At 50.7% G+C, this 25,198-nt stretch overlaps 1 protein-coding gene across 2 annotated transcripts in view; it reads left to right on the top strand.

Moving 5' to 3' along the window:
• BICRA (BRD4 interacting chromatin remodeling complex associated protein) overlaps nucleotides 1-25,198 on the top strand; it is an 81,954-nt gene that overhangs the window by 42,987 nt on the left and 13,769 nt on the right. Inside the window, exons 2-7 of one of the 2 annotated variants that reach the window (XM_066271680.1) lie at nucleotides 14,035-14,135; nucleotides 16,021-16,066; nucleotides 16,157-16,199; nucleotides 17,938-18,003; nucleotides 20,291-22,252; nucleotides 22,857-23,033. In XM_066271680.1, coding sequence (XP_066127777.1) covers nucleotides 16,026-16,066; nucleotides 16,157-16,199; nucleotides 17,938-18,003; nucleotides 20,291-22,252; nucleotides 22,857-23,033 — 2,289 coding nt within the window. In that variant the 5' untranslated portion in view covers nucleotides 14,035-14,135; nucleotides 16,021-16,025. The remainder of the gene's footprint in view (nucleotides 1-14,034; nucleotides 14,136-16,020; nucleotides 16,067-16,156; nucleotides 16,200-17,937; nucleotides 18,004-20,290; nucleotides 22,253-22,856; nucleotides 23,034-25,198) is intronic. The other variant, XM_066271681.1, reaches the window with a different exon arrangement.

Genomic DNA, 25,198 nt, shown 5'->3' with positions numbered 1-25,198 from the left:
TAGATATTGCCCTAGACATTTGATTCTCATTACTGGCACATTTGTGAACTCACCCACTTGCTAAAATTTCTTTGTAATCCCAAAATGCACACTTGCTTGTAATCTCCAAATCACAGCGGGTCGGGTCATTTGCAGGTGTGGCCCTGTGCCTGTTCCCTGCCGCAGTAAGAGGCATGGCTGGCCCTTCTCATTCCAGCTCTTCCTCTGTAAACAAATGTCTTTTTCTTGGTTTATTTAGTGCCACATTGTTCACATTTTTTGTTGGTGATTTAGCCGTTTGAAATGCCCCCCAAGCACAATGCTGAAGGCTGGCTGGCTTTTCTAAGCTCAAGAAGGCTGTGATGTACCCTACAGAGAAAACATGTGTGTGAGGAGCTCCCTTTAGGTGTGAGTGATCGCGCTGCTGGCTGCGTGTTCATTGTGAACAACTCAGCAATATCTATATACATTAAACAAGGCGTCTTATACAGAAACACACATAAAACATGGTGATGTATCGATCGGTTGATGAAAATGTGACCAGAGGCTCACAGGAATCTGTATTGCCCGCACGATCAATATAATTCATTGGTCCTAATTCAGTGCTTGTGGGACTTTAGAGAATACAATTGCCACGAATAACAAGAATTGATCGTGTAGGCTGGGTGTTTTGCACACTAGCTGTCCTTTACTGAGATAAGATTATGGGGATAAAATGCACAGGTCTCGAGTACACAGCTTCATGAATGTGATGCGTGTAGTTGTCGCCCAGGGCTAGATATAGAACATACCCGTCAGCCCAGAAGATTCTTTCGTGGACCTTCCTAGTCAGTACTGATACTCCCCTCGTCCCCACTCCCGCCCCTCCCCTCCTCCTACCCTCTTAGCGACACACTTCTGATTTTTCCCTTCAGTTTCACTAGAACTTGACATAAAGGGGACCTCACAGTGGGTAGTCTTTTATGTCTGGCTTCCTTTGCCCAGCATGATTCATTTCAGATTTCATCTGTCTGTTACATGTACCAATAATTTTTTCCCTTTTAATGGAATACAACTTTTAAGGTATATTCCATTGTGTGGATAGAGCACAGTTTGTTTATCCACTTACCCGTACCTATCGATGGACACCAGTGCTCTTTCCAGTTTGGGACTTTTGTGAATAAAGCTGCCATGGACATTTTTGTAGAAATGTTTTTGTGGACATTTCTGTTCAGTAAATACCTTTGAGTGGAATAGCTAGGTCATAGGTGTATGTTTAACCTTAGTTAATCCAGGCTCTCAGCTCTATTCTGGAATGAGACTTTCTAGTAGAAGGCAGCTCCAAGTTGCTGGCCACTGGCTCTGTCTCCTATCGTCTTGATCTTCCCCTCAGGAGTGCAAAATGACCACTGGAGAACCAGCCATTGTCATCAGGCTTCATAGCAGTCTTGGAGTAGGCACAAATAATCTTATTGAATTAAGGCTCTGTCTTTTTGTCCAAATGGCAAAATCTTTCCCATTCCCACACTCAGCTACAAAGGAGGCTGAGAAAAGATGTTTCTGGCAAAGAAAGGGGCAAAGCCTGCACTCGAGATCTGAGGCCACTTAGTCAGGGGCTTGGACGCTGACTAGGAACTGGTGGTTTGTGTTCGATATGGCAGCAAGAGCCCTGGAAAGAAGACTAAAGAGACAGAAGCTTCTGGAGTAGTGGTTTGGGCCAGTAGCATCAGCACCCCCTGGGTGCTTGTTAGAAATGCGTGTTCTCTGCCCTACCCGGACCTACTCATTCTGAAACCCAGTCTTTTTTATTTTACTTTATTTAATTTTAATTTTATTTTATTTTCCCCCTCCAGTCTTTATTTTAAAAGGCTTGCTGGTGATTCTGGCTCAAGGGCAGGAACGAGTGGGCTGAGGCACATGTGGGGGCTGCCAGGGCACTTGTTTCTCTCTGCTTCTCTTTGCTCCATTTCCCCTTGAACTCGAAGCTTTCTCTGTTGCCTAATGCCTGAAAGGTCCTGTGTCCAGTCAACTACTCCTTTTGTTTCCCTCACCCCATCCCCTTGCCTTTGTCAGTCCTTTTCAGAGTTTCCCTGGTTTTTACAAACTAGTAGTAAGAAAAAAAGAAAATCTAAGCCCTGGCTGGGTAGCTCAGTTGGATAGGATGTCATCCCGAGGCATCAAGGTCGCGGGTTTGATCCCCGGTCAGGTCACATCCAAGACTCAACCAATGAATGCATAAATAAGTGGAACAACAAATTAATGTTTTTCTCTCTCTCTAAAAGAAAAAAAAATCAATAAAGGAAAATAATCTAAAATCTTTGAGGTAGCTGGTTTTCTTGGCAGGCCTGCAGCTTTATAGAGGTAGTTAGAACATTCATGAATGGCAAAAAGAGGAAAGAAGGGGCCCAGCGAACATTGCTGGTGTGTGAGTACCTGTATCAACAGGCCCTTTAGGAGCCGTCCAGGTTTTATAGGTGTATGGCCAGTAGCCACGGCCACCATCACAGCCACTTGGCCTGTGCAGGTTCGCATTTGATTTGGACAGACGGTAATGAAATAATGGAGCCAAGAACTGGTGGACCATTATCTTTAATTCTAGCTTGCACCCGGCGGGTGAGAAATACACACAGTGGGAAACACTTCCCTTTCCATTTAGGGCTCCCAAAGCCACTGACTTATCCGAGTTTCTTAGAATCAAAGATTTCTACCTCACCAGCCTTATTCACCTCTGTTCCCCATCTCCTCCTCTCTGTACAAACTGGTTTCTCCTTCAGCAGTCCACCATCTTGGCTGCCTCTCTTCTGCAATGCTGATGACAGGATCTGAGAGAGAGAGCCCCTCTCCCCCATCTGCCTTATCTTATAGTGTAGAAATTAAAGCCTTATCTGAGGCATAAATGGGATTCCTCATAAGAGTGCACCAGTCCACATCATGTAACAGTCGAAGGTGTGGGGAAAAGTTTAGTTTTGAGAAGATCTTAGTATTAGAAGGATGTTGAAAAGATCTTAGTATTAAAAGGGTAGCAGCCTGACCAGGCAGTGGCACAGTGGATAGAGCGTCGGACTGGGATGCCAAGGACCCAGGTTCGAGACCCCAAGGTCACTGGCTCGAGCAAGGGGTTACTTGGTCTGCTGAAGGCCCGTGGTCAAGGCACATATGAGAAAGCAATCAATGAACAACTAAGGTGTCGCAAAGTGCAACGAAATACTAATGGTTGATGCTTCTCATCTCTCCATTCCTGTCTGTCTGTCCCTATCTATCCCTCTCTCTCTGTCTCTGTAAAAAATAAATGAATAAAATAAATAAATAAATAAAAGGGTGGCAAAGGCTTAGTCTTAAAACTAAGCCTTAGGCCAGTGGTAGTCAACCTGGTGCCTACCACCCACTAGTGGGCATACCGGCTTTCATGGTGGGCGGTAGCAGAGCAACCAAAGTATAAATAAAAAGATAGATTTAACTATAGTAAGTTGTTTTATAAAGATTTATTCTGCCAAACTTAGTGAAAATCCAACATAAAATACTTGGTAAGTAATTATTATTATTATATGCTTTAACTTGCTGTAACTCTGCTTTATAAATTTTATAAAGTAAAGTTACTTCCCTACTTTATAAATCACCATTACTGTAGAACCGGTGGATGGTTAGAAAATTTTACTACTGAGATACAAAAGTGGGTGGTAAGTATAAAAAGGTTGACTACCCTTGCCTTAGGCTATAAGGACCTTGCCAGCTTACAGCCTCACCTCCCACACCCAATGCAAACTATAAGTGAGCAAACATATACATCTTATTTACAAACTTATTTGACCAATAGGGCATGCTTTTTTGTTGTTACACTAACTCTGATTTTTCAGGTCACTCAGAATAAAGATGGTGCAGATCTTTTTTTTTTTTTTCAGATACAGAGAGAGAGAGTCAGAGAGAGGGATAGATAGGGACAGACAGGAACGGAGAGAGATGAGAAGCATCAATCATTAGTTTTTTTGTTGCAACACCTTAGTTGTTCATTGATTGCTTTCTCATATGTGCCTTGACCGTGGGCCTTCAGCAGACTGAGTAACCCCTTGATCGAGCCAGCGACCTTGGGTCCAGGCTGGTGAGCTTTTGCTCGAGCCAGATGAGCCTGCGCTCAAGCTGGCAACCTTGGGGTCTCAAACCTGGGTCTTCTGCATCCCAGTCCAACACTCTATCCACTGCGCCACTTCCTGGTCAGGCGATGGTGCAGATCTTAATTGCTCCTTACATTGCTCTTTCTCTTCTTTCCCCTAAAGGGGTTGGCATAGGCAAGGAGTTAGCATTTTTTCCGTTTTCCTTTACTGGCTTTCAAATTGGCATAGTGTGCATTGCCTGTCCTGGGCAGCCCACCCTCACTGGGACAGCAGCAGGCGCCTCTGTGCGAGGACAGTGCCAGAGGGTGTGAGTGAGGAGAAGGGTTTCTTGCCCCAGCGGGGTGTTGCCCTTATCTAGGTCTCACTGGTTCCAGCAGAACGTCAACTGGATTGGAGGCCCTGTTGTCCCATGTCTGGGTCCCCGTGTGCAGTGAACAGCCTAGACAGCTGTAGATGGTGGTCTGGATATGTACTGTGTACCCAGTACTGATCACACACGTCGGTCTTAGAAATTGACATCCTGCATTACTTAGTTTCTTGGGGCTGCCAAACCAAGTACAACAAATGTGGTGGCTTAAAGTAATAGAAGTTTATTCTTTCACAGTTCTGGAGGCCAGAAGTCCAAAACCAAGGTGTGGGCTGGCCTCAAGGCAGTCACAGACTCTGACTGGCTAGGGGAGGATCCTTCCCCGCCTTTTCCAGCTTCTAGGGGCTCTTGGTTTTGTCACTGTGTCCTTCTAATGTCTGCCTCTGTCCTCACACGGCTTTCTCCTCTGTGTGTCTTCTCTTTTAAAAGGTCCCACCCTGTTGGATTTAGGGCTCACCCAAATCATTTAGTATAATCTCATTTTGAGATCCTTAACTTAATTACACCTGCAAAGGCTTTTTCCTCCCAAATAAGGAAGGCCATATTCAGCTTCCAGGTCAGTGATATACCTTTCTGTGAGGCCACCAGTCTATGCACTACAAAGGCCTTAGAAATAAATACGTCAGCCTGACCAGGCGGTGGCGCAGTGGATAGAGCATTGGACTGGAATGCGGAGGACCCAGGTTCGAGACCCTGAGGTCGCCAGCTTGAGTGCGGGCTCATCTGGTTTGAGCAAAGCTCACCAGCTTGGACCCAAGGTCGCTGACTTAAGCAAGAGGTTACTTGGTCTGCTGTAGCCCCACGCTCAAGGCACATATGAGAAAGCAATCAATGAACAACTAAGGTATCCTAACAAAGAACTAATGATTGATGCTTCTCATCTCTCTCTGTTCCTGTCTGTCTGTCCCTATCTATCCCTCTCTCTGACTCTCTCTCTGTTTCTGTAAAAAAAAAAAAAAAAAAAAGAAAAGAAATAAATAAGTCATAAGAGCATAAGTTGTGGGCGTTGTGGTACGTTGAGTCTGCTCCACAGTGCCTTGCCCGGTTGGCCTGTCTGGCTGAGCCGTATGGGAAATGAACTGACTTCTCTGTGGCATTTCAGGCCACGGTAGGGGGCAGAGGGCCTGAGTGGGTTATTGGAGGACTATGGGGACCTGTAAGGAAGGGCACTGCAGAAAGTCGCCGGTTGGGGTTTGGCGGGGAAGCCGGCCAGGCTGTGTAGTTTCCATGAGTTTGGGAGCCTATTGACCTGAGGGCCTGAGTGGGTTATTGGAGGACTGTGGGGACCTGTAAGGAAGGGCACTGCAGAAAGTCGCCGGTTGGGGTTTGGCGGGGAAGCCGGCCAGGCTGTGTAGTTCCATGAGTTTGGGAGCCTATTGACCTGGGTTGAAATCCCAGCTTTGCCATTCTGCTACCTGGTGACCTTGGAAAACGTAATTAACCCTTTTCTCTGCCTCAGTTTTCTCATCTGTGAAATGGATGTGAGGGTAATGGTACCTGTCACCTAGGACTGTTGTGAGAATGAAATGAAACGGAAGAAGCACTTAGAACAGCACCTGGCTCTGTGGGTCTGGCAAAACTTGGCTGTGATGACGAAGAAGGGGATGGAGCAGGAAATGATGGCAGCCAAGGGTGGAGGGCACAGACCGGGACCACCACAAACGCCTGGCCTCCCAAACTCTAGCCAATCCGGGGACGGGGGGCTCCTAAGCAGGGGTTGGCCTGGTGGTTGGGCAGGTGAGCTGGTGGCCAGTGAGGAGGCGGGTTGGCACGGAGACACCGAGGCCAAAGGGAGCCTGGCGCACTTTATCCGGTTGTTTGTGCAGGGGATGATTGATGTTCTCACCGGTGGACTTGAGCTACGGGAAGGTGTGGTGTGTTTGCTCACCATGGGCCTTGGTGCCCAGCACGGGGGCAGGAACGAAGAAGGTGCTGAGTGACTTGTGAATCGGCAGTATTTAAAATGCGTAACAGGCAGCAGCTTGTGGGCACCAATCAGGAGTGTCTGGCGTGCTGTGGAGGGAGGTCCGTGGGCTCCCTGCTCTGCCTCATGGTTCCCTTCAGTTGCTGAGTCACAAGGGGTCTCACGTGATTCTGAGCGGGCAGGTGGGGTGGGGGCTGGGAGCAACATTTACTTAACCAATAAGTAAGGAAGTACTTGAGTATTTTAACAATGGGTGCGGTCAGTTACGAGCAATATTAACACAGACTGGGTGGATGGATAGGAGGAGATGAGAGAAATGGCGAGGCCTAGACCTGGGCAGGAATAGTGGTCGTGGGGAGGAGGAGAGAGACTGAAGAGATGAGGGGGCAGAGTGGGTGAGACTTGGGTGGGTCAGAGGTGTGCGGTCTAGAGGCCCTTGGTCTCTAGAGTGCTGTATCAGCTGCTACGTAACAGCCCCAGATTTAGAGGCTGTTCTGGTTAATATTGCTGTTTAACCAATTACCCCTAATAGAATAGCTTAAAGCAACAACTGAATTGTCCTCATGGGTTTAATGGGTCAAGAATTCCACATGGAATCTGGCACAGTCGGTCCCTGCTCCACAATGTCTGAGGTGTTGGCCAGGAAGACTTGAAGGCCGGGCCGGGGCCGGGGCGGGGGCGGGCAGGAGGCTTATCCACACACGTGCTTGGCCCCAGGCTGGGGTGATTCAGTGCCTGCTCATGGTCTCTTCACATAATTGGCTTTGGTGTCCCCCTAGCATGGTGGCCTCAGAGTAGTCAGACTTCTCTCTGATATCTTTCAGGGTAAGTGTCCCAGTGGACAAGGCACAAACTGAATTGCCCTTTGCAACCCAGTCTCAGAAGTCAGAGTGGCGCTTTTGTTGCGCTGTCCTGGTTGATGTGGTCACAGACTCTCCTCCATTCAGAGGGAGTGGCAAGATTGTGCTGGTGAAGATTGCAGGGGATTGGAGACATTGGTGCAGCTGTGTTTGGAAAATGAGATACGCACAGTGGCTGAAAACAAAACCTTGATCCTAATAGTTGGAATTTGTGCTGGGCACTGCTGGGTACTTCTGGTCTTACCTGGGCATCTGTAGTCAGCTGTAGGTCAGCTCTGTAGCTCTGTTTCTACGGCTTGGCTGGCAGTGAGCTCTAGTGACACAGGTGATGGGTGTGTGTCTCTTGTCCTCTAGCAGGCTAACCCGGTTTGTTTACGTGATAGCTGGACAAAGAGTAAAAGTGTGCCAGGGTCTCGAGGCACAGTCACAGTCACAGAAATGCACAGGTCACTTTTGCCACATTGTTGGCCAGAACAAGTCAAAAGGCTAGCCTGAGTTCAAGGGTTGGGTAACAGACCCCGTCTCTTGATCAGAAAAGCTGCAAAGGTAGTGGGGGACTAGGGAGGTTAAGAGTTCTGACGATCACCACGGTGGTCTTTTCTCCAGATCTCCTCACCATCAGCCCTCTCCCATTTGGCCGGTCCTCTCTTCTCAATGGATTCACATAGTATAGTCTTTGATCTATAGAAGGCCATCAGAATCCTTGTGATGGGTTGCAAAGTTATAAAAAGTACAAGCTCACCTGACCAGGTGGTGTTGCCTGGGATAGTGTGTCAGCCTGGGACGCTGAGGACCCAGGTTCAAACCCTGAGGTCACTGGCTTGAGCAGAGGCTTATCCTGCTTGAGCGTGGGCTCATCTGGCTTGAGCGTAGGATCATAGACATGACCCCATGATCACTGGCTTGAGCAAGGGGTCACTAGCTTGGCTGGAGCCCCCTGGTCAAGGCACATATAAGAAAGCAATCAATAAATAACTAAAGTGTCGCAAGTACGACTTGATGCTTCTCCTCTTTCTCCCTGTGTGTCCTTGTCTGTTACTCTCTCGCTTTCCCCCTCTTACTTAAAAAATATATATAAGCTCATTTATGTCAGATTGTGTCTGACTGCAAATGAAGAAAAACCTCATAGGAGCTTAAACTGTAAGGATTAAGAAGTAAGCCTGCAGGCATGTAGTAATGAGGAGTTGTTAAGAACCCAGTCTTTTTCCCTTCTCCCAACAGTTGTCCTCTGCAGGGGGCCTTATCAGCCTCAGGTTTGTTGCTTCATGGTTGCAATATAGCTGCCACAGCTCCAGTTGTCTCAACTGTATTCAAGGTTGGAAGTGAGGAGCAAAAGACTTTCTCCATAGAGAAGCTCTGTCTTTACATTGTAGAACAAAAACTTTCTCAAAGTCTGCCACAGTTTTCCCCAAAAGTCACTGAGCAAGAACCCAACCCTATACACTTTGGCTTTTACTATTTGCAGAAAAATATGGCTAACCTAGCTGCAAGTAAGCCTGGGAAAGTGAATGACTGATAAAGGGCATAGCCCTACCACTCACTGGCTCAGTCCAATTATTTTAAAGCTATTTTGACCACAACCCACAGTAGGAAGTACATACCCATACAGACACACATAACTGAAACCAGTGTCATGGGCTAATACTCAAACGCTTAGCACAGCGGTTCTCAACCTGTGGGTCGCTGGCTTAGCACGTTGGTGCCTTTTAATATTTTCTGTTTTATCCCATTCCATTTAATTTAAAAAACAACAACAACAACACCCTGGTCACAACGTACTCATTTGATTTCACAACCCTCAATGCCATGCCCCATTGTTTGAAAAAGACTGACTCAGAACAGCCTTTGTTTACATCTTGGGGTTGGCAAGTGTTAGCCTGCGCGGCATCAGGCTTCTGGGAGGAAGACGGGGAGCGGGGGAGGCGGTGTTTGGAAAAGCAGCAGCCAGACTGTCACTCGTCTTCTCATCCTGCTGTTTCCCATCAGCCAGTGACAGTTTTGTCAACTTTCATTTGTACGACTTGCAAACAACTCAAGGGTTACTAAAATTTGTATTGGGGAATTAAAATTTGCCTGTTTCTGGAGCTAATAGGCCTTTTCATTCCTATCCTGCTAAGCCGTCTGGCTTCTGCACAACTCCCAATGACAACGCAGAACTCCGATCGCATTACAAGTGCGGGAGGAATTCACATGAGTTGCTGGAAGGACACTTTGTCATTGTTGCGTCATGGCTGTTCCTTTGAGCAGCTTGTGGTTTTCAGGCCTGGCTTTTCCTACTTTTTGTAGCAGGTGGTAAGGAATGAGTTTCTTCTGAATCACAGCGTCTGAGTTCAGATTCTGATCCATAGTGTGGTTTGAGGCAAGTGTCCTGACCCCTCTGAGTCTCTGTTTTCTGGGCTCTGAAACGTGAGTCAACGTTCTTCCCGCCTCACTGGGGCTTGGGAGGAATCTGTGGGTATGGAGTTAGCACAAGCACTGGGGCCATCCAGGCTTTTCCAGGTGCATCAGTCAGCTTTGGCCAAGTGATATGCGTTAACAAATGAGCCCCAGGGCTCAGTGGCTTTCAATAGCAAAATCTTGTTCTTGCTATTGTGTGTGCCCTTTGTGGATTGGTGCGACTCTGTCCATGTGTCCACTCCATTCTGGGACTCAGGTGGGAACTACGCGGTGGCTCTTAGAGCTTCTGGTCCCATGTGAACAATTTTGGGTTGGCAACTTTACACAGTAATTGTGTCCCCTGGGAGTCACTTTTTCAGAAGCTTTTTAGTATGTATGTGTTGAGGTGAAGGGCATTTATTGCCTTCCTTGGTGCAGAACCACTGGGCATGCTCCCCAAGGTCAAGGACTGCATCTGCTTTTGCTCATGACAGTATCCTTAGCTCTCCCCATCCTGGACACATAGTAGGCATGGCATAAATGCCCTTTCCACCAGGCCACTCTGTAAGTGAATGAATGGGTTTGTTTTACTTCCTCTTCAGATTCATTTCACAAATATTTGCTGAGTTCCTACTGTGCTGACACTGGGTGTCCCACAGGGCATGAAGCCGGTAAACGTCCCTGCCCTTGGTGTGTGTGGGGGATACAGTAAACAACCAGACAATCAGACATGTGATATTTGGTAGTAAAGTATTTTGGTAGTTACTAGTTTCCCATTATGGAAAATTTCAAATGTGCACAAAGTAGAGAGAATAGTAAAACATAGACACCCCCTCCCCAATCAACCAACCCCACCAGTTTTTACTTTTCTAACATTCTTACCGACCAGTGTGGTCCAGTGGCACTTCTATGACGGAATTGCTCTATGTGTGCTGTCCCGTCCGGTGGCCACTGGCCACATGGAGCTGTTATCAAGCACTTGAAAAGTGGCTTATCCTGGCCAGTTGGCTCAGTAGTAGAGCATCAGCCAGCGTGTGGAAGTCCCAGGTTTGATTCCCAGTCAGGGCACACAGAAGTGCCCATCTGCTTCCCCACTCCTTCCCCTCTCTCTTATCTCTCTGTCTCTCTGTCCTCCCCTCCTTCAGCCATGGCTCAAATGATTTGAGCAGGTTGGCCTTGGACACTGAGAATGGCTCCATGGGCTCACCTCAGGCACTAAAATAGTTCAGTTGCCAAGCAACAGAGTAGCCCCAGAATGGCAGACTACCCTGATGGAGGGCTTGCCATGTGGATCCTGGTCGGGCTCATGTGTGGAGTCTGTGTCTCTGCCTCCCTGCCTCTCACCTTCTCACTTAAAAAATAAATAAAGGAAGGAAGAAAGAAAGAAAAGAAAAATGGCTTACATGACTGAGAACTAAATGTTTAATTTCATTTAATTAATTTTTATATAAGTATTTTTATTTAAAACTTTGATATATCTAATTGTTCTTATTTTTCCATTTTTAAATTGTGTCAAAATACATGTTACATAAAATTTACCATCTTAGCCAATTTTAAGTACAGTTCAGTGGTGTTAAGTACGGTCACTTTGTTGTGCAATTATCACCACTGCCCATCTCCAGGGCTCTTCATCTTGCAGAACCAAAACTCTGCACCCATTAAAATCATTCCCCAGTCCTTCCCTCCCCCAAGCTCCTGGCAGCCACTGTTCTGCTTTCTCTGTTTGTACCTCAAAAATGAGATCAGGTAACATTTGTCTTTTCATAACTGGCTCATTTTACTTAGCGTAATGTCCTCCAGGGTCCCCCGTGTTGTAACCTGTGTCAGAACTGCCTTCTTCAATCGTATTTCATGGTCTGTACACACCACGTGTTGTCGATCCATTCATCTGTTGATGGACAGTCAGAGCTGTTTCTGCGTCTTGACTGTTGTGCATAATGCTGCTGTGGACATCAGCGTAAATCTCTCTTCAAGACCCTGCTTTCAATTCCTTTGGATGTACACCCAGAAGTGGAATTGCTGGATCATGTGGTAATTCTATTTTTAAGTGTTTGAGGAACCGCCAAACTGGTCCCCACAGCAGCTGCGCCGCACAGTGCTCCCCCCAGCGTGCACAGGGTTCCAATTTCTCCTCGTCCCCACCAGCACTCGTGATTTTCTCTGTGACTGTGTTTCCCTGACAATTAGGGACGTCAGTCATATTTTCGTGTGCTAATGATCGTTTGTGTATCTTCTTTAGAGAAATGTGTATTCAAGCCCTTTGCCCTAATTTCACTTTAACTTGAACTGAAATGTACAAAGCCGCATGTGGCTGCTGGCTGCCATCTTGGACAGCGTGGTCTATATGCCCCCTTCACACCCACAGCTGGGTTATTTTGCAGGAAGTCACAGACATTCTATCAGTTTTCCCCTAAATATTTCAGGATTTATTTCTAAAGGGTAAGGATTCTAAAGAAAAAAAATAACAGTGTCATTATTGCACCTAGAATCTTAATAACAATTCCTTAGTCTCATCAAAGACCCAGGCAGTGTTCAAATTCACCCTCCTCACCAACACATCATCACAATGTGGATCAGTTCTCTCCCTCCATCCATTGCTCTGATGTTACCACCAGAATAAAAACACATGGATAAAAAGTTCTCGAGAAGTCTGGAGTGTTGTAGAGACATTCACCTATGGACAGGTTTGGAGAAGCCTGCTCAGGAAGCATCCCCTCCTGGCTGACTGTGCTGGTGGGAGGCGCACAGAGCTCGGCCATGCCCGCCACTCCCTTGAAACACCCTTGGGTGCTGTGAATGCCTCCAGGCCAGGGCAGCACCCCTGAAATCTAGGTGGGACACTGGGTTTTGTGACACTGCTTTCTAGATCTTTCTGGGGTGAGGACGAGGGGAAGTGGGTCCATGCTCAGTTCCTCCCCCCCATACACCTTGATCACTTCGAATCTGATTGTCCCCCACACTGCATTCCTCAAATGATAACAGAAGCCTAGAGACCATGTCACCTAGTCTTATCTTGATATTTTTGTCATATTTGCTTCATATCTTCAAAGAAACAATGCAATGAGCATCCTCTGTGGGATAGCGGTTAAGCAGAGGGCGGGGCCCTGGAGTGAGCCTGCCTTGGCTCAGATCCCAGCCTGGCCACTGCTGGTTCAGGGATTTCGGGCTTACTGCTGACCATCCTGAACCTCAATTTTCTCATCTACAGAATGGGGCTAATCAAAGCCCCACCTCATAGGGATTAGGGAAAATGAAATGGGTTAATATATACAGAATGCTTAAAACTGGTTCCAGCACACAGGGGGCCCACAATCAGAGTTACTCTTCATCGTCAAAGCGGAACCTCATGATTCACAGATTCTGTATTTGTGAATTTGCCCACTCGCTAACATTTGTTACCCCCAACTCTCAATACTCATGCTGCTTTCCAGGTCACTTGCAGACATGTGCAGAGCCATGCAAAACCCAAATCACACATGTGTCCACCTGAAGTCACTGTTGTGGCCACCCAGCCTGGTTTTGAAGCCCTGTCTAGTGTTCCCAAGGTCAGGATGGCTGGGGTGTGCCTGGCAGAGAAAAGACCTGCATTAGAGAAGCTTCGTTCAGGCATAAGTTAGTGACAGACAGTACTGAGAGCAGCTGTCAGCTGTGTGTTGTGTTAATGAACCAGCAATTATATTGTATACAGTGTCCTAAAACAGGGTCCCACAGGATCGATCGATGGAAATGTGACAGGAGACATGCTAATTCAGTGTTCATGGCAACCCCTAGAGCAGGGTTTGGGAACCTTTTTGGCTGAGAGAGCCATGAATGCCACATATTTTAAAATGTAATTCCATGAGAGCCATACAACGACCCACGTATGTTAGGCATTATCCAATAAATATTTGGTGTTGTCCAGGAGGACAGCTGTGATTGGCTCCAGCCACCCGCAACCATGAACATGAGCGGTAGGAAATGAATGGATTGTAATACATGAGAATGTTTTATATTTTTAACATTATTATTTTTATTAAAGATTTGTCTGCGAGTCAGATGCAACCATCAAAAGAGCCACATCTGGCTCGTGAGCCATGGGTTCCTGACCCCTGTTCTAGAGCATGAGTACCACGGATTACTAGAATTGACTGTATTTTGTCAAATTGATATCCCAGTAAAGGGTACTGTACAATGTTATATACTATTGTGTCGTTATGTGAATATACTATACTATATATATGTACGTATGGTATAGTATCTGTCTACATATTATATGTATAGTGTTGTTTTATGTGATTTTAAACTTGTGTTTGACCTCTTCTTTTAACATCGTGTCTTTAGCCCTTCCTGTCTCTCTTCTGTCTTTCCCTCCCCTGACTCACTATCCGCCCCCTGGGCTACATCTTTCTCCTTTCACTGACTTTTGTCACTCACAGCCTCTCTCTCATTCTCTCTCCACAGCTGGCCCCCAAAAGGACACTCCTCAAGTCCCCAGCTGGGGGCTCTGTGTAGACCTGGAGCGGACACCCCCTCCTTCCCTTCATGATTCGTTTGTAGCGCAGGTAACCAATGGAGGGTCCCCGTGCCTCCCTGCAGGGGCTGCTGGCCCTCTGTCCACCCCCCCTGGGCCCGCCTAGGCCCCGGACTGGGAAGTAACATTCCTTCTTGGCAGAGCCTGGCGTAGTAACAGCTGCAGTCCCTCCCCTCCAGCCCAAGACCCTGGCTCACTTGGGCCGCCCCTTGCCCCATGCCAGCCACAGGCAGGCTCTTCTCCCCTCTCCTCCGTGTTCCCTGGCTGGGTCTGTTCCTCACCCCTCCCCGTGGCAGGTTGAGAAGGGCGGGGGCATGGAGGCTAGGACCTGGTGACAGTATGGGTGGGGCAGGAGTGTGGAGTCACAGGTACTTCACCACTGTGAAGGGAGGCCAAAGCCCAGGAAGGGCCATTTTGGGGATAGAACCGTGGCCAGCTCCGGGAGGGTGATTGGCACACAAGGGTCTGGGAATGTGTGTGTCTGAGGCTGTCCTGTTGGAGACCTGGCCTTGTTCGCTGGGCCCCGAGAGGTAATGTGTGTATGTGCTGTGAGCCCTGGGAAGCACATGTACCGTTTCAGGCCACATGCTTGCTTCTGGCAAGAGTGTCTGCCTTCTCCGGCTTCTCCCAGACACTGTTCGGAGAAGACCCTCGCCCAGTGTGGGAGGTCCCCACTGGCTCCCTGATATCACAGACTGCTGAGCCTATGGGAGCTGGGGTGGCGACTGGGAGGTCTCAGTGTCGTTCAGAGAATGCTGTCAGGGTGAGGGGTTGTGAAGCAGCTGGGGGCGTAAGTGAGGTTTTGCATGTGTGGGGTGCTGTGGTGGGAAGAGGAGTCCACAGTCACGGCATCCTCAGAGAGGTTCAGGAGCCCGTCCAAAAAGAGGGGACAAGAGCCCCATGGCTCCGGGCTCCTGCACTGAGGTGTGACTTCTCTTTGTGTCCTCTAAGCATCACTGGAAGGAAGGGATGGGGGCAGTCTTTTGTGTGCTGGAGGAAGAGAAAGATGGATGTTTGAATGGCATTTCACCAGGATGTGCGGGTGGAGCTTGGAGGAATGGAGGGGTGTTTGGGAAGGTGGAAGGTCAGGTGGGTTGGGGTCGATGGGCAGATGTGGAGGGCTTCAGTTCCCTTATTTGTAGGACGGGGCTAATGGCATCTCTCCCCATCCCTGGGGTTCTTGGGTCAGGGCCTGGGGCAAGTGCTAGACACTCTTAGCTGTCCCCATCCCCATCCTCATCCTCATGCCACGGGGCTCAGCGGGCTGCAGGCGTCCCCCTCCGCCATCTGCCCTTTTTAGGAACCACTCTGCATATGTCTTCAAGGGGGCCAAGAACCTGGGCCGAGAAGCCCTTCTTGCAGCCTGCACCCTCCTCCTTCACCCGTTTACTTGCAGGACAAACCCCTAGCCTACTCTGGGCCAGGCCCGTGCTCAGGCGGGGCGGTGGGGCAGAGAAAGGGATGTGCTCCAGGGCCAGACTTCCTGGATTTGAGACCTAGCTCTGCCTCCTGCTAGCTGGGAGGTGGAGAGTGGGGGTTTCTGCGCCTCCATTCACTCTGCAAAGTGGTGGTGGCAGGACCCACCTCGAGGGATACTGTGAGGCTGCATTAGGAGTGTGTGAAATACTTGGCGCGGGGCTACATGTGATCGGGGCTCGCTTAGTCTTAGGTGGTGTCAGATTCCGGGGACAGAGTGACAGGGGAGGAAAAGGCAGCTGTGCCTGCTCCGGAAGCTCTGCAGGGAGGGCACCCAGAGGTGCTCCCCACCCCACCCCTGTCCAGAGACTCAATGGAACAGAATCCCTGACCCTTCCAGCCTTGACCCTGGGGAATGGTCCTTGAAGGGGGGTCCTGGCATGCTGCTGACATCTAACCTCGTCTCCCTTGCCCTCCCCGTCCCACCCCGCCCCGTCCAGTGGCGATGGATGATGAGGATGGGAGATGCTTACTAGACGTGATTTGGTGAGTAACGGGCTCTCCCCCACCCTCCCTCTCCCTCCCGTCCCCACCCGCCCCTCACCTCCTCAGTGTCTCTTCCCTTCTCTCTTTCAGTGACCCTCAGGCCCTCAATGACTTCTTACATGGATCCGAGAAGGTGAGTGTTGAGCAGGGAGGCGTTTCCAGGGCAGGGACTGTGGGATTGGGAGCTGACATGTTTCCTAATTCAGTGGACATCTGCCCTGACTTCTGTGAGCGGGGCAGTGGGGCTGTGGTGAAGGGCAAAAGAGACGGCAATTCCGTCTTCATTCTGTACCCATGTCCTTGGTCACCAAAGTGACTGGTAACCCATAAAGGTGATAGTGGAAAGTACCATGCAGAGTAGGATGCAAAATAGTAGTGTCACTTGCACAACAAAAGAGGTTTAAAAGGAAATGAATGGGGTGGGGCAGGGGCTTTAGCGAGTGTGGTCAGAGAAAGTCACTCTAAGGAGGTGACATTGAAGGTGAACCTTAAGGGTCAGGGGAGGTGCTATGGTGTTCAGGGCAGGCCAAGTGCAGGCACAAAGGCAGGAAAAGGTGGCATGTTTGAAGAACTGAAAGAAGGCCGGGTGGGGGGTAGACTAAAGGTGAGATGAGTAGAAGGTGAGACTGGAAGTGAGGAAAGTCACCAGGTCGTGCAGGGCCTGGCAGACTTGGATCGAGGAGTTTAGATTTTATTTTGAACGTGACAGGCAACTCTGATGGGTTAATAAGTGGGAGAATGCATATTCTATTATCACCGCAGAGAATGGGGCAGAGTAGGGGAGAGTCAGAGTCTGTTGAGCTATGAGGAGTTGTATTAGTCAGCTAGGGCTGCATAACAAATTGCCCCAACACTTAGTGACTTAAAACAACATTTGTTAGCACTCTCACAGTTTGTGAGGGTCAGGAATCAGGAATCAGGGGCAGCTTCACTGGGTAGTCTGGCTCAGGGTGCCTCCTGGGTTTGCAGTCAGGTGTTGGCTGGGGCTGCTTACATCTGAAGGCTTGGCTGGGGCCGGAAGATGTGCTTCCACAAGAACTCATTCCGATGGCTGTTGGTTGAAGGCCTCTGCTCCTCACCACGAGGATATCTTCTTGGGATGGCAACCCCCAGAGCAAGTGACCCAAGTGAGAGAGCTGGGAGGAAGCTCAGTGCCTTTTATAACCTAGTCTCCAAAGTCACACTCTGTCACTTCCCTCAGTTTGTATTCACTAGAAGCAAGTCACTGAGCCAGTCCACACTCGCAGGGAGGGCAGAGGAGCTCCATTCGAGAATTGGTTGATAGCATGGAGGCAAGTGCAGTGGTAGGCCAGTGGCCTGGGCACAGGGACAGGCAGTGAGGAGGGCCAGGAGCTGGCTTTGGGGTTTATCTGGGAGGCAGAGTGAATGAGACTGGTTGTCAAGGAAGAAAGAGTTCTAGATTTTGGTCTGAACAACTGAGTGGGAGTCTGGGGTGGATTCCAGAAGTCCACGGGGGACTGTTGGATATACCAGCTGGGGCTCTGGAGAGACGTCAGCTTCAGGGAGGAATTGGCGAGGGCTCCTTGGCTGGGGACATTCACTGGGCGCATATGGATGCCAGACTCTGTCCTAGGCACTGAGCATGCCCCTAGAAATCAGCCACATTCCTGCCCCCCCCCCCCCGCCCCTGGGGACAGTGCTGCATAATGAGTTAGGTGCCTGGGTGGTGGGCCATGCCGGGCAGTGGAAGGGACAGAGAGTTGGTGGGAGGCTCTGTTGGAGATACCTTGCCCCCTACCTCATCTTATATTTTTGTCTTGTATCATCCTAAATTGGGTTTTGTTCTAGAGCAGGGACTGGCTCACTGCCCAGCTGAACTTTGGCCTTGGGTGGGGCGGGTCTTGTTGCAGCTCGACAGTGATGACCTCCTGGATAATCCTGGGGAGGCCCAAAGTGCCTTCTATGAAGGTCCTGGGGTGAGTGGACCCGGGTTTGGGGAGGGCCGTGGGCTCCTGGTCACCGCCCCAGCTGCCCACAGCAGCAGCCAGCGGGAGAGGGAGGCTCTGAAGGCAAGAGGGAAGGAGTCACGCTCATCTCCGTGATGCACTTTGCTGGGGGGAGGCAGGGGGCGGTCACTGTGAGCAGTGTGGGTGGAGGTGGACCCTCTGCTGCCTGACCACTCTGACTGTGCCCACAGGGTTCTTGGAGAAGGAGGTGAGGCTCCGGGCCCTGGCCATGGGGCCTTGGCAGTCAGCTGGTACAGCGCTGTTCTGGGAAGTTGAGGGAGATGCCGGCCCTGGGGTCCACCAGGGGCACTTCCCTGGGGGGGAAGAGCATGTAGGGGTCTGGGGGCCTGTCTTTGCTCAGCTGTTGAGGGGTGACCTGGGTGAGGGAAGGGATCAACTGATAACAGACCTCAGTCTTCATCTGGAAAATGAAGGCAATTGATGGACAAAGCCCAGGGTGGGGACCGCAGGGGACATTTATTGAGCACCTACTGTGTGCCTGGCTGTGCCCATTACGGAATGCCAGTGTCCTTCCCTCTTCTCTCTCTCCTGCTGCTTCTGCCTCCCTTCTGCTCTTTTTCCTCCTCTCCCCTCTTCTCTCCCCCTTCCCGTCCTCCCGTCTCCCTCTTCTCCATCCTCATAGCTACACCTATATATATTCTGAAGAATTTATCTTTCGTAATATAAATGATCAAATCTAAATCTAAGACCCAACAAATAAACATCATTTTATGTTACTACCCTTATGGACCCATTAATGTTGACAAGTCTCTATTCTTACTCTGAGGCCATTTTCTCATCACTGCTGTCTTTTTTTTTTTTTTTAAGTGAGAGAGGAGGGGGGTGGAAGGGAGAGGGGAACATTGATCTGTTCCTGTATATGCCCTGACCAGGGATCAAACCGTAAACCTCTGTGTTTTGGGATGACACTCTAACCAACCAAGCTATTTAGCCAGGGCTCTGCTGTCATTTTTTAATACTTACCTGGTCCCTGGTTGGGCTTTAAGCACTTCCTGTACATGAAGTCAGTGAATGTCACAACCGTCCTAGGAGGCTGTCTGGTTAAATATCAATGGGGATTCTATACTGTGAGCATAATTATTGCCTGTAGAGTATTCTTTTTTACAGATTTTATTTATTCATTTTAGAGAGAGGAGACAGAGAGAGATAAGGGGGGGAGGAGCAGGAAGCATCAACTCCCATATGTGCCTTGACCAGGCAAGCCCAGGGTTTTTAACCGGCGACCTCAGCATTCCAGACCTATGCTTTATCCACTGCGCCACCACAGGTCAGGCACCTGTGGAGTATTTACTCAAATATGCACACGCACATTTATGCCCCCATATCATGAATTGTGCATGAAAAGCATTTACAAAATGTCAGACTCTTAGTTCACTTGGCCCAGAGTAAGTTCACGTGCAGTAGCAGCTGCTGCTGTTATGGGTAATAGAACTACAATCTTTTATCTGAAACCTGTGGGGCCCAGGTGTTTCAGAATTCAGGATTTTTCGGATTCTGGTGCAGGGTGTGTGACGCTCATTCACTTTTCTGTGGTCAGACTTAAGAAGGGCCGTGTTAACTGGGTAAGTCGTGCCTTTCCCCTAAAGCACCACATCGAGTCTGGTCAAATTTTGCTTCCAAAGCCTTAGGAAAACACTCATGGTTTTCAGAGCCTTTAGGGTTCTGGAATTGCAGATGAGTGTTAAGGGCCTGACCGGTGGTGGCACAGTGGATAGAGCATCGACCTGGGATGCTGAGGACTCAGGTTCACAACCCCGAGGTCACCAGCTTTGACACAGGATCACCAACATGATCCTAAGGCCACTGACTTGAGCAAGGTGTCACTGTCTTGGCATTAGCACCCCAGTGAAAGAATATATGAGAAACAATCAGTGAACAACTAAGGTGCTGTAGCTATGAGTTGATGCTTCTCATCTCTCTCCCTTCCTATCTTTCTGTCTCTGTCTCTCTGAGCCAAAAAAAAAAAAAAAAAAAAAAGAGACTGTACAACTATTTATTAAATGGTTTATATTACGTTCTCCTGATGTGTACAAATAGGGAGAGAGGGCTGGTGAAGCAGGCTCTGCAGCTAAGCCCTGTTGGAGCTGGGATTTGGACCCAGGTCCAGCCACTTTCATATGGAATGTTCTTTCTGATTATGCCGCCCTGACACAGTGTATTCCCTATTTCAGCTGTGCCCTGAGCCCAGCCCTTTGCTAATCTCAGATCTGTCCTTCCCACCTCATTTGACCTATAGCTCCACGTGCAAGAAGCTCCTGGCAACCACTTGAACCCAGAGCCCAGCCAGCCAGCCCCCAGCGTGGACCTAGACTTCCTGGAAGATGACATCCTGGGCTCGCCCGCGGCAGCCAGTGGGGGCGGCGGGGGTGGCGGGGGCTCTGACCAGCCCTGTGACATCCTTCAGCAGAGCCTCCAAGAGGCCAACATCACTGAGCAGACGCTCGAAGCCGAGGCCGAGCTGGACCTGGGCCCCTTCCAGCTGCCTACCCTGCAACCCACAGACGGTGGGGCAGGCCCGACGGTTGCTGGAGGGGCTGCCACCGTGGCCTCGGGGCCCCAGGCCCTCTTCCCAGGTGGCACAGACCTGCTGGGACTTCAGGCCCCACCCACCGTGCTGACCCACCAGGCCCTGGTGCCACCCCAGGATGTGGTCAACAAAGCCCTGAGTGTCCAGCCCTTTCTGCAGCCCGTGGGCCTGGGCAACGTGACCCTGCAGCCCATCCCAGGCCTCCAGGGTCTGCCCAATGGCAGCCCTGGAGGTGCCACGGCGGCCACACTTGGCCTGGCACCCATCCAGGTGGTCGGCCAGCCGGTCATGGCACTCAACCCACCCACTTCCCAGCTTCTGGCCAAGCAGGTGCCTGTCAGTGGCTATCTAGCCTCGGCAGCTGGCCCCTCGGAGCCAGTGACCTTGGCATCGGCTGGTGTCTCACCCCAGGGGGCCGGCCTGGTCATCCAGAAGAACCTCCCAGCCGCCGTGGCCACCACACTCAATGGGAACTCTGTGTTTGGAGGAGCAGGAGCTGCCTCTGCCGCCGCCACCGGGGCGCCCTCGGGGCAGCAGCTGGCGGTGGCCCCAGGCCTCAGCACATCCCCGCTGGTTCCTGCACCCAACGTGATCCTGCACCGTACTCCCACACCCATCCAGCCCAAACCTGCCGGCGTGCTGCCCCCCAAGCTCTACCAGCTGACACCTAAGCCTTTCGCCCCTGCAGGCGCTACACTCACCATCCAGGGTGAAGCAGGGGGCCTCCCGCAGCAGCCCAAGGCCCCCCAGAACCTGACTTTCATGGCTGCAGGCAAGGCTGGCCAGAACGTGGTGCTGTCAGGCTTCCCCGCCCCCGCCCTGCAGGCGAATGTCTTCAAGCAGCCTCCTGCCACCAGCACGGGGGCAGCCCCGCCCCCACCCCCTGGGGCCCTGAGCAAGCCCATGAGCGTCCACCTCTTGAACCAGGGCAGCAGCATCGTCATCCCTGCGCAGCACATGCTGCCTGGCCAGAACCAGTTCCTGCTTCCTGGTGCGTCCGCGGTCCAACTCCCCCAGTCGCTCTCGGCCCTGCCAGCTAATGTGGGTGGGCAGATCCTGGCAGCTGCGGCCCCCCACGCTGGTGGACAGCTCATCGCCAACCCCATCCTCACCAACCAGAACCTGGCGGGCCCACTGAGCCTGGGTCCCGTGCTGGCCCCCCACTCCGGGGCCCACAGCGCTGCCCACATCCTCTCCGCTGCCCCCATCCAGGTGGGCCAGCCGGCCCTCTTCCAGATGCCCGTATCCCTGGCTGCGGGCAGCCTGCCCACGCAGAGCCAGCCGGCCCCCACTGGCCCCACTGCCACCACCGTCCTCCAGGGGGTCACTCTGCCTCCCAGTGCTGTGGCCATGCTCAACACCCCTGACGGTCTGGTGCAGCCGGCCACCCCTGCCGCCACCGGGGAGGCTGCACCTGTCCTCACGGTGCAGACAGCCCCGCCAGTGACCCCCACGGTCAGCACCCCGCTGCCTTTGGGCCACCAGCAGCCACAGGCACAGCCTCAGGCCCCCACACAGGCCCCCACACCCCAGGCCACCAACCCGCCTCAGGCCACCACCCCCCAGCCCAGCCCGGTCCTGGCACCCAGCCCAGAAAAGATCGTGCTGCCTCCCTCAGCTGCTGCCACGGCCATCCTCACTCAGGACTCCCTGCAGATGTTCCTGCCCCAGGTAACAGGGCTGGGGGGGGCAGGACCAGGGGCTGCGTATAGGGCTATGGGGGTGAGGGGCAGAGGGGAGGGCAGGCAGCAGGCTCTGCTACGGAGAGGGGCTTGCAGTGAGGCTGAGATCTTGTGGGCCAGGACAGTGTCTCAGAGATGGCACCCTGCTCTGGATACCACTGTCCCCTAGGAGGAGGTGCGAGGGTGACAGGGTCTGACTGACAGATGATGGACAGGAAAGGAATTGACTTGACATGGGAGAGGGCATGGTTGACACATAGACACAGAGAGTGAAAGGCTGGACAGCTGACAGACAGACTGCCCTCCTGCTAGAGTCCTGGGAGTATTGCAGGAACGTTGGGCAAGACATGGACGGACTGACAGGGCAGGTGAGAGGAGCTAGAAGACCACTGACCTCCAGGGACTTGGGAGGGAGCTACCCAGCTGCAGCCTCCCTGGCGCCTGGACCTCCAGGGCTGCCAGCCTCGTGGTGCCCCTTGTACCCAATTCTATCACACCCTTCTCTGTTGCATCAGTGGGGAGGGGGTCTTGGGTGGAAAGGCTGCAGGTCCGTGGGGGCAGCCGGGTGACCCTGTGTGGGCTGCCTGTTTCAGGAGAGGAGCCAGCAGCCCCTCTCCACCGAGGGCCCCCACCTCTCCGTGCCTGCCTCGGTCATAGTCAGCGCCCCGGCTCCCGCCCAAGACCCAGCCCCGACCACCCCCGCCGCCAAAGGAGCTGGCCTGGGCCCTCAGGCCCCCGACGGCCAGGCTTCCCCGGCGCCAGCCCCCCAGGTAGATGAACCCCAGCAGCGTGTGTCCTAGCCCAGACCAGCCTTGCACCACGCCTTCTTCCCGCTCTCCTTCCTCCTGTGGCTGCCCTGCCTGCCTGTCTGTCTCGCTGGCCTGGGAAACGGTGCTCTCCTCCACTCCCCAGATATTTCCTGAGGGGCTCCTGACAGTCATGGGCGCTTGAGACCAGGGCCAGTCCCGGGGGAGCCCACACTTCAGGCAGGAAGTTGATGTACATAACAGGAAATTGATGATTTCCTAAATTATCCTTTTCATATCTAGATAAAACATTCAGGTAGTTCACATTTTGAAGGATACAAATGAGAAACTCCCCCTCCTGAACCTCAGCCTCCTGCGGTCCCTCCTTTTCTCTGCACAGACAATGACATCTGGATTTTTTTCCTTCCATTTTTACAAAAACAGTAGCATACTCTGCATGCAGCTTTGCAGCTCGCTTTTATCATTTAAAAATTCATCTTGGAGACTACTGTGTTTTTGTTTTGTTTTGTTTTGTTTTTTATTGATTGATTTTAGGAAGACAGAGAGAGGAAGACAGAGACAGGGGAGGTGAAGGGAAGCATCTGTTCCACTCAGTCATGCTTTCACTGGTTGCTTCCCATGTGTGCCCTGACCGGGTATCAAACCTGCAACCTTGTTTCAGGAAGATGCTCTAAGCGACTAAGCTGACCGCTGAGGCCAACTACTTAGTTCTTTTATACAACGACAGTGTGTATACTATTATAGTACTCCGTTGTGTGGACATGCTGTTATTTAACCGTTAGTCTTTGTGTGGCATCTTGGTCACTTCCGGTTTCAACCTGTTATAAGCCAGGCTACAAAGAAAAACTCTGTCCACCCATCACTTTGTAGGATACATTTTTAAAAAGGAAATTGCTGTCTCTAAGAGCATATGTGTTTGTAGTTTTGACCAGTATTGCCAAAATCTCTCTCCATGGAGTAAAATTGGTTTCTCCTTTATCACCAATATAAGATCTATGCCTGTTTTCCCATAACCTCAGCAGTGCATTGAACTTGACCAGTCTAGTCTAGTAGGCAAGAAACTGTAGCTTGTTTTAATTTGCATTTCTTTTACTGTGAATGAGGCTGGGCAGATTTTCGCAGGTTTAGATCTATTTGTGTTTTCTTTTCTATGGAATTGTCTGTTCATACACTTTGCCATTTTAACATTTCGCTTCTTGATCTTTTTTCTTGTTGATTTATAGAAATTATGTATAAGGAAGTTTAGCATTTGTCTAATATGGGTTATAAACACATGAGAGGTTAGGAGAGCCCACCACCTTTTATTCTGGAGGAGTGGACATCGTGCTCATTCAGAAAGGACCTGTGGGTAGGTAGACTGGGATAGGAAGGCAGAGGAGGGAACCGCATCAGCGAGGCCCAGGACAGCAGGCATTAGCTGGGCTTTGGCCTCAAACAGCCATGGTTTCCCTCTTGCATGTTCACTGCCGTGTGACTTTACCACCAATGCCTTCATTCCATCAACAGATGTTTTGGGGGAAGGGGCTTTAGCATGTGCCAGGCCTTGTGCTGACCCTGAGCAAGTCCGTGGAACTGCTGGACTTTGATTTCCTCATCTGGAAAATAGGAATAATAATTTCTTCTAGATCTATTAGGAGTATACAAGCTCACAGGTACTTTGCACAGAGCAAGCACTCGATATATATTTGCACTTAAGTGTTGTTGTTATGGGGTAGAGCATGGGCCCTGTGCAGAGGGACATGGGGCCATGGTAGCATCATCTCTACACAGAGAAGAGAAACAGGCTGGGAGGAGAAGGTGAGGGCCAGGCCTGAGAGAGACCCAGACTGGAAGCACTGTTTCTAGAGCAGGTCACACATAGGCCTGGGTCCCTCTGGCGAGTGTCTTCCCGTTTTCAAGTCTCCATCCTCAGCTGTGACTTGGGGCTGGTAGAGTCCCTTCTTCTGATCACTGGTAGAGAGCCAGACCAGGGCACATTTGTCCTGTGCCATTTCAGAGTGTCACTCTGCAGGCAGTGCTGAGCTTTTGCTGGGCAATGGGTACATGTCTGGACTCCATCCTCAGCCGCCCAGCTGTCCCAGTTGACCCAGCACTAAAGAGGTTCTTGGATAAAGGACTCTCAGTGGCAGAGTTTTGTCTCTCTTCTCCCAGCTGTGTCCCCAGTGCCC

This window comes from Saccopteryx bilineata, chromosome 3 (assembly GCF_036850765.1).
Source record: "Saccopteryx bilineata isolate mSacBil1 chromosome 3, mSacBil1_pri_phased_curated, whole genome shotgun sequence".
NCBI lineage: Eukaryota > Metazoa > Chordata > Mammalia > Chiroptera > Emballonuridae > Saccopteryx > Saccopteryx bilineata.
This window is presented reverse-complemented; position numbering and strand designations above follow the sequence as displayed.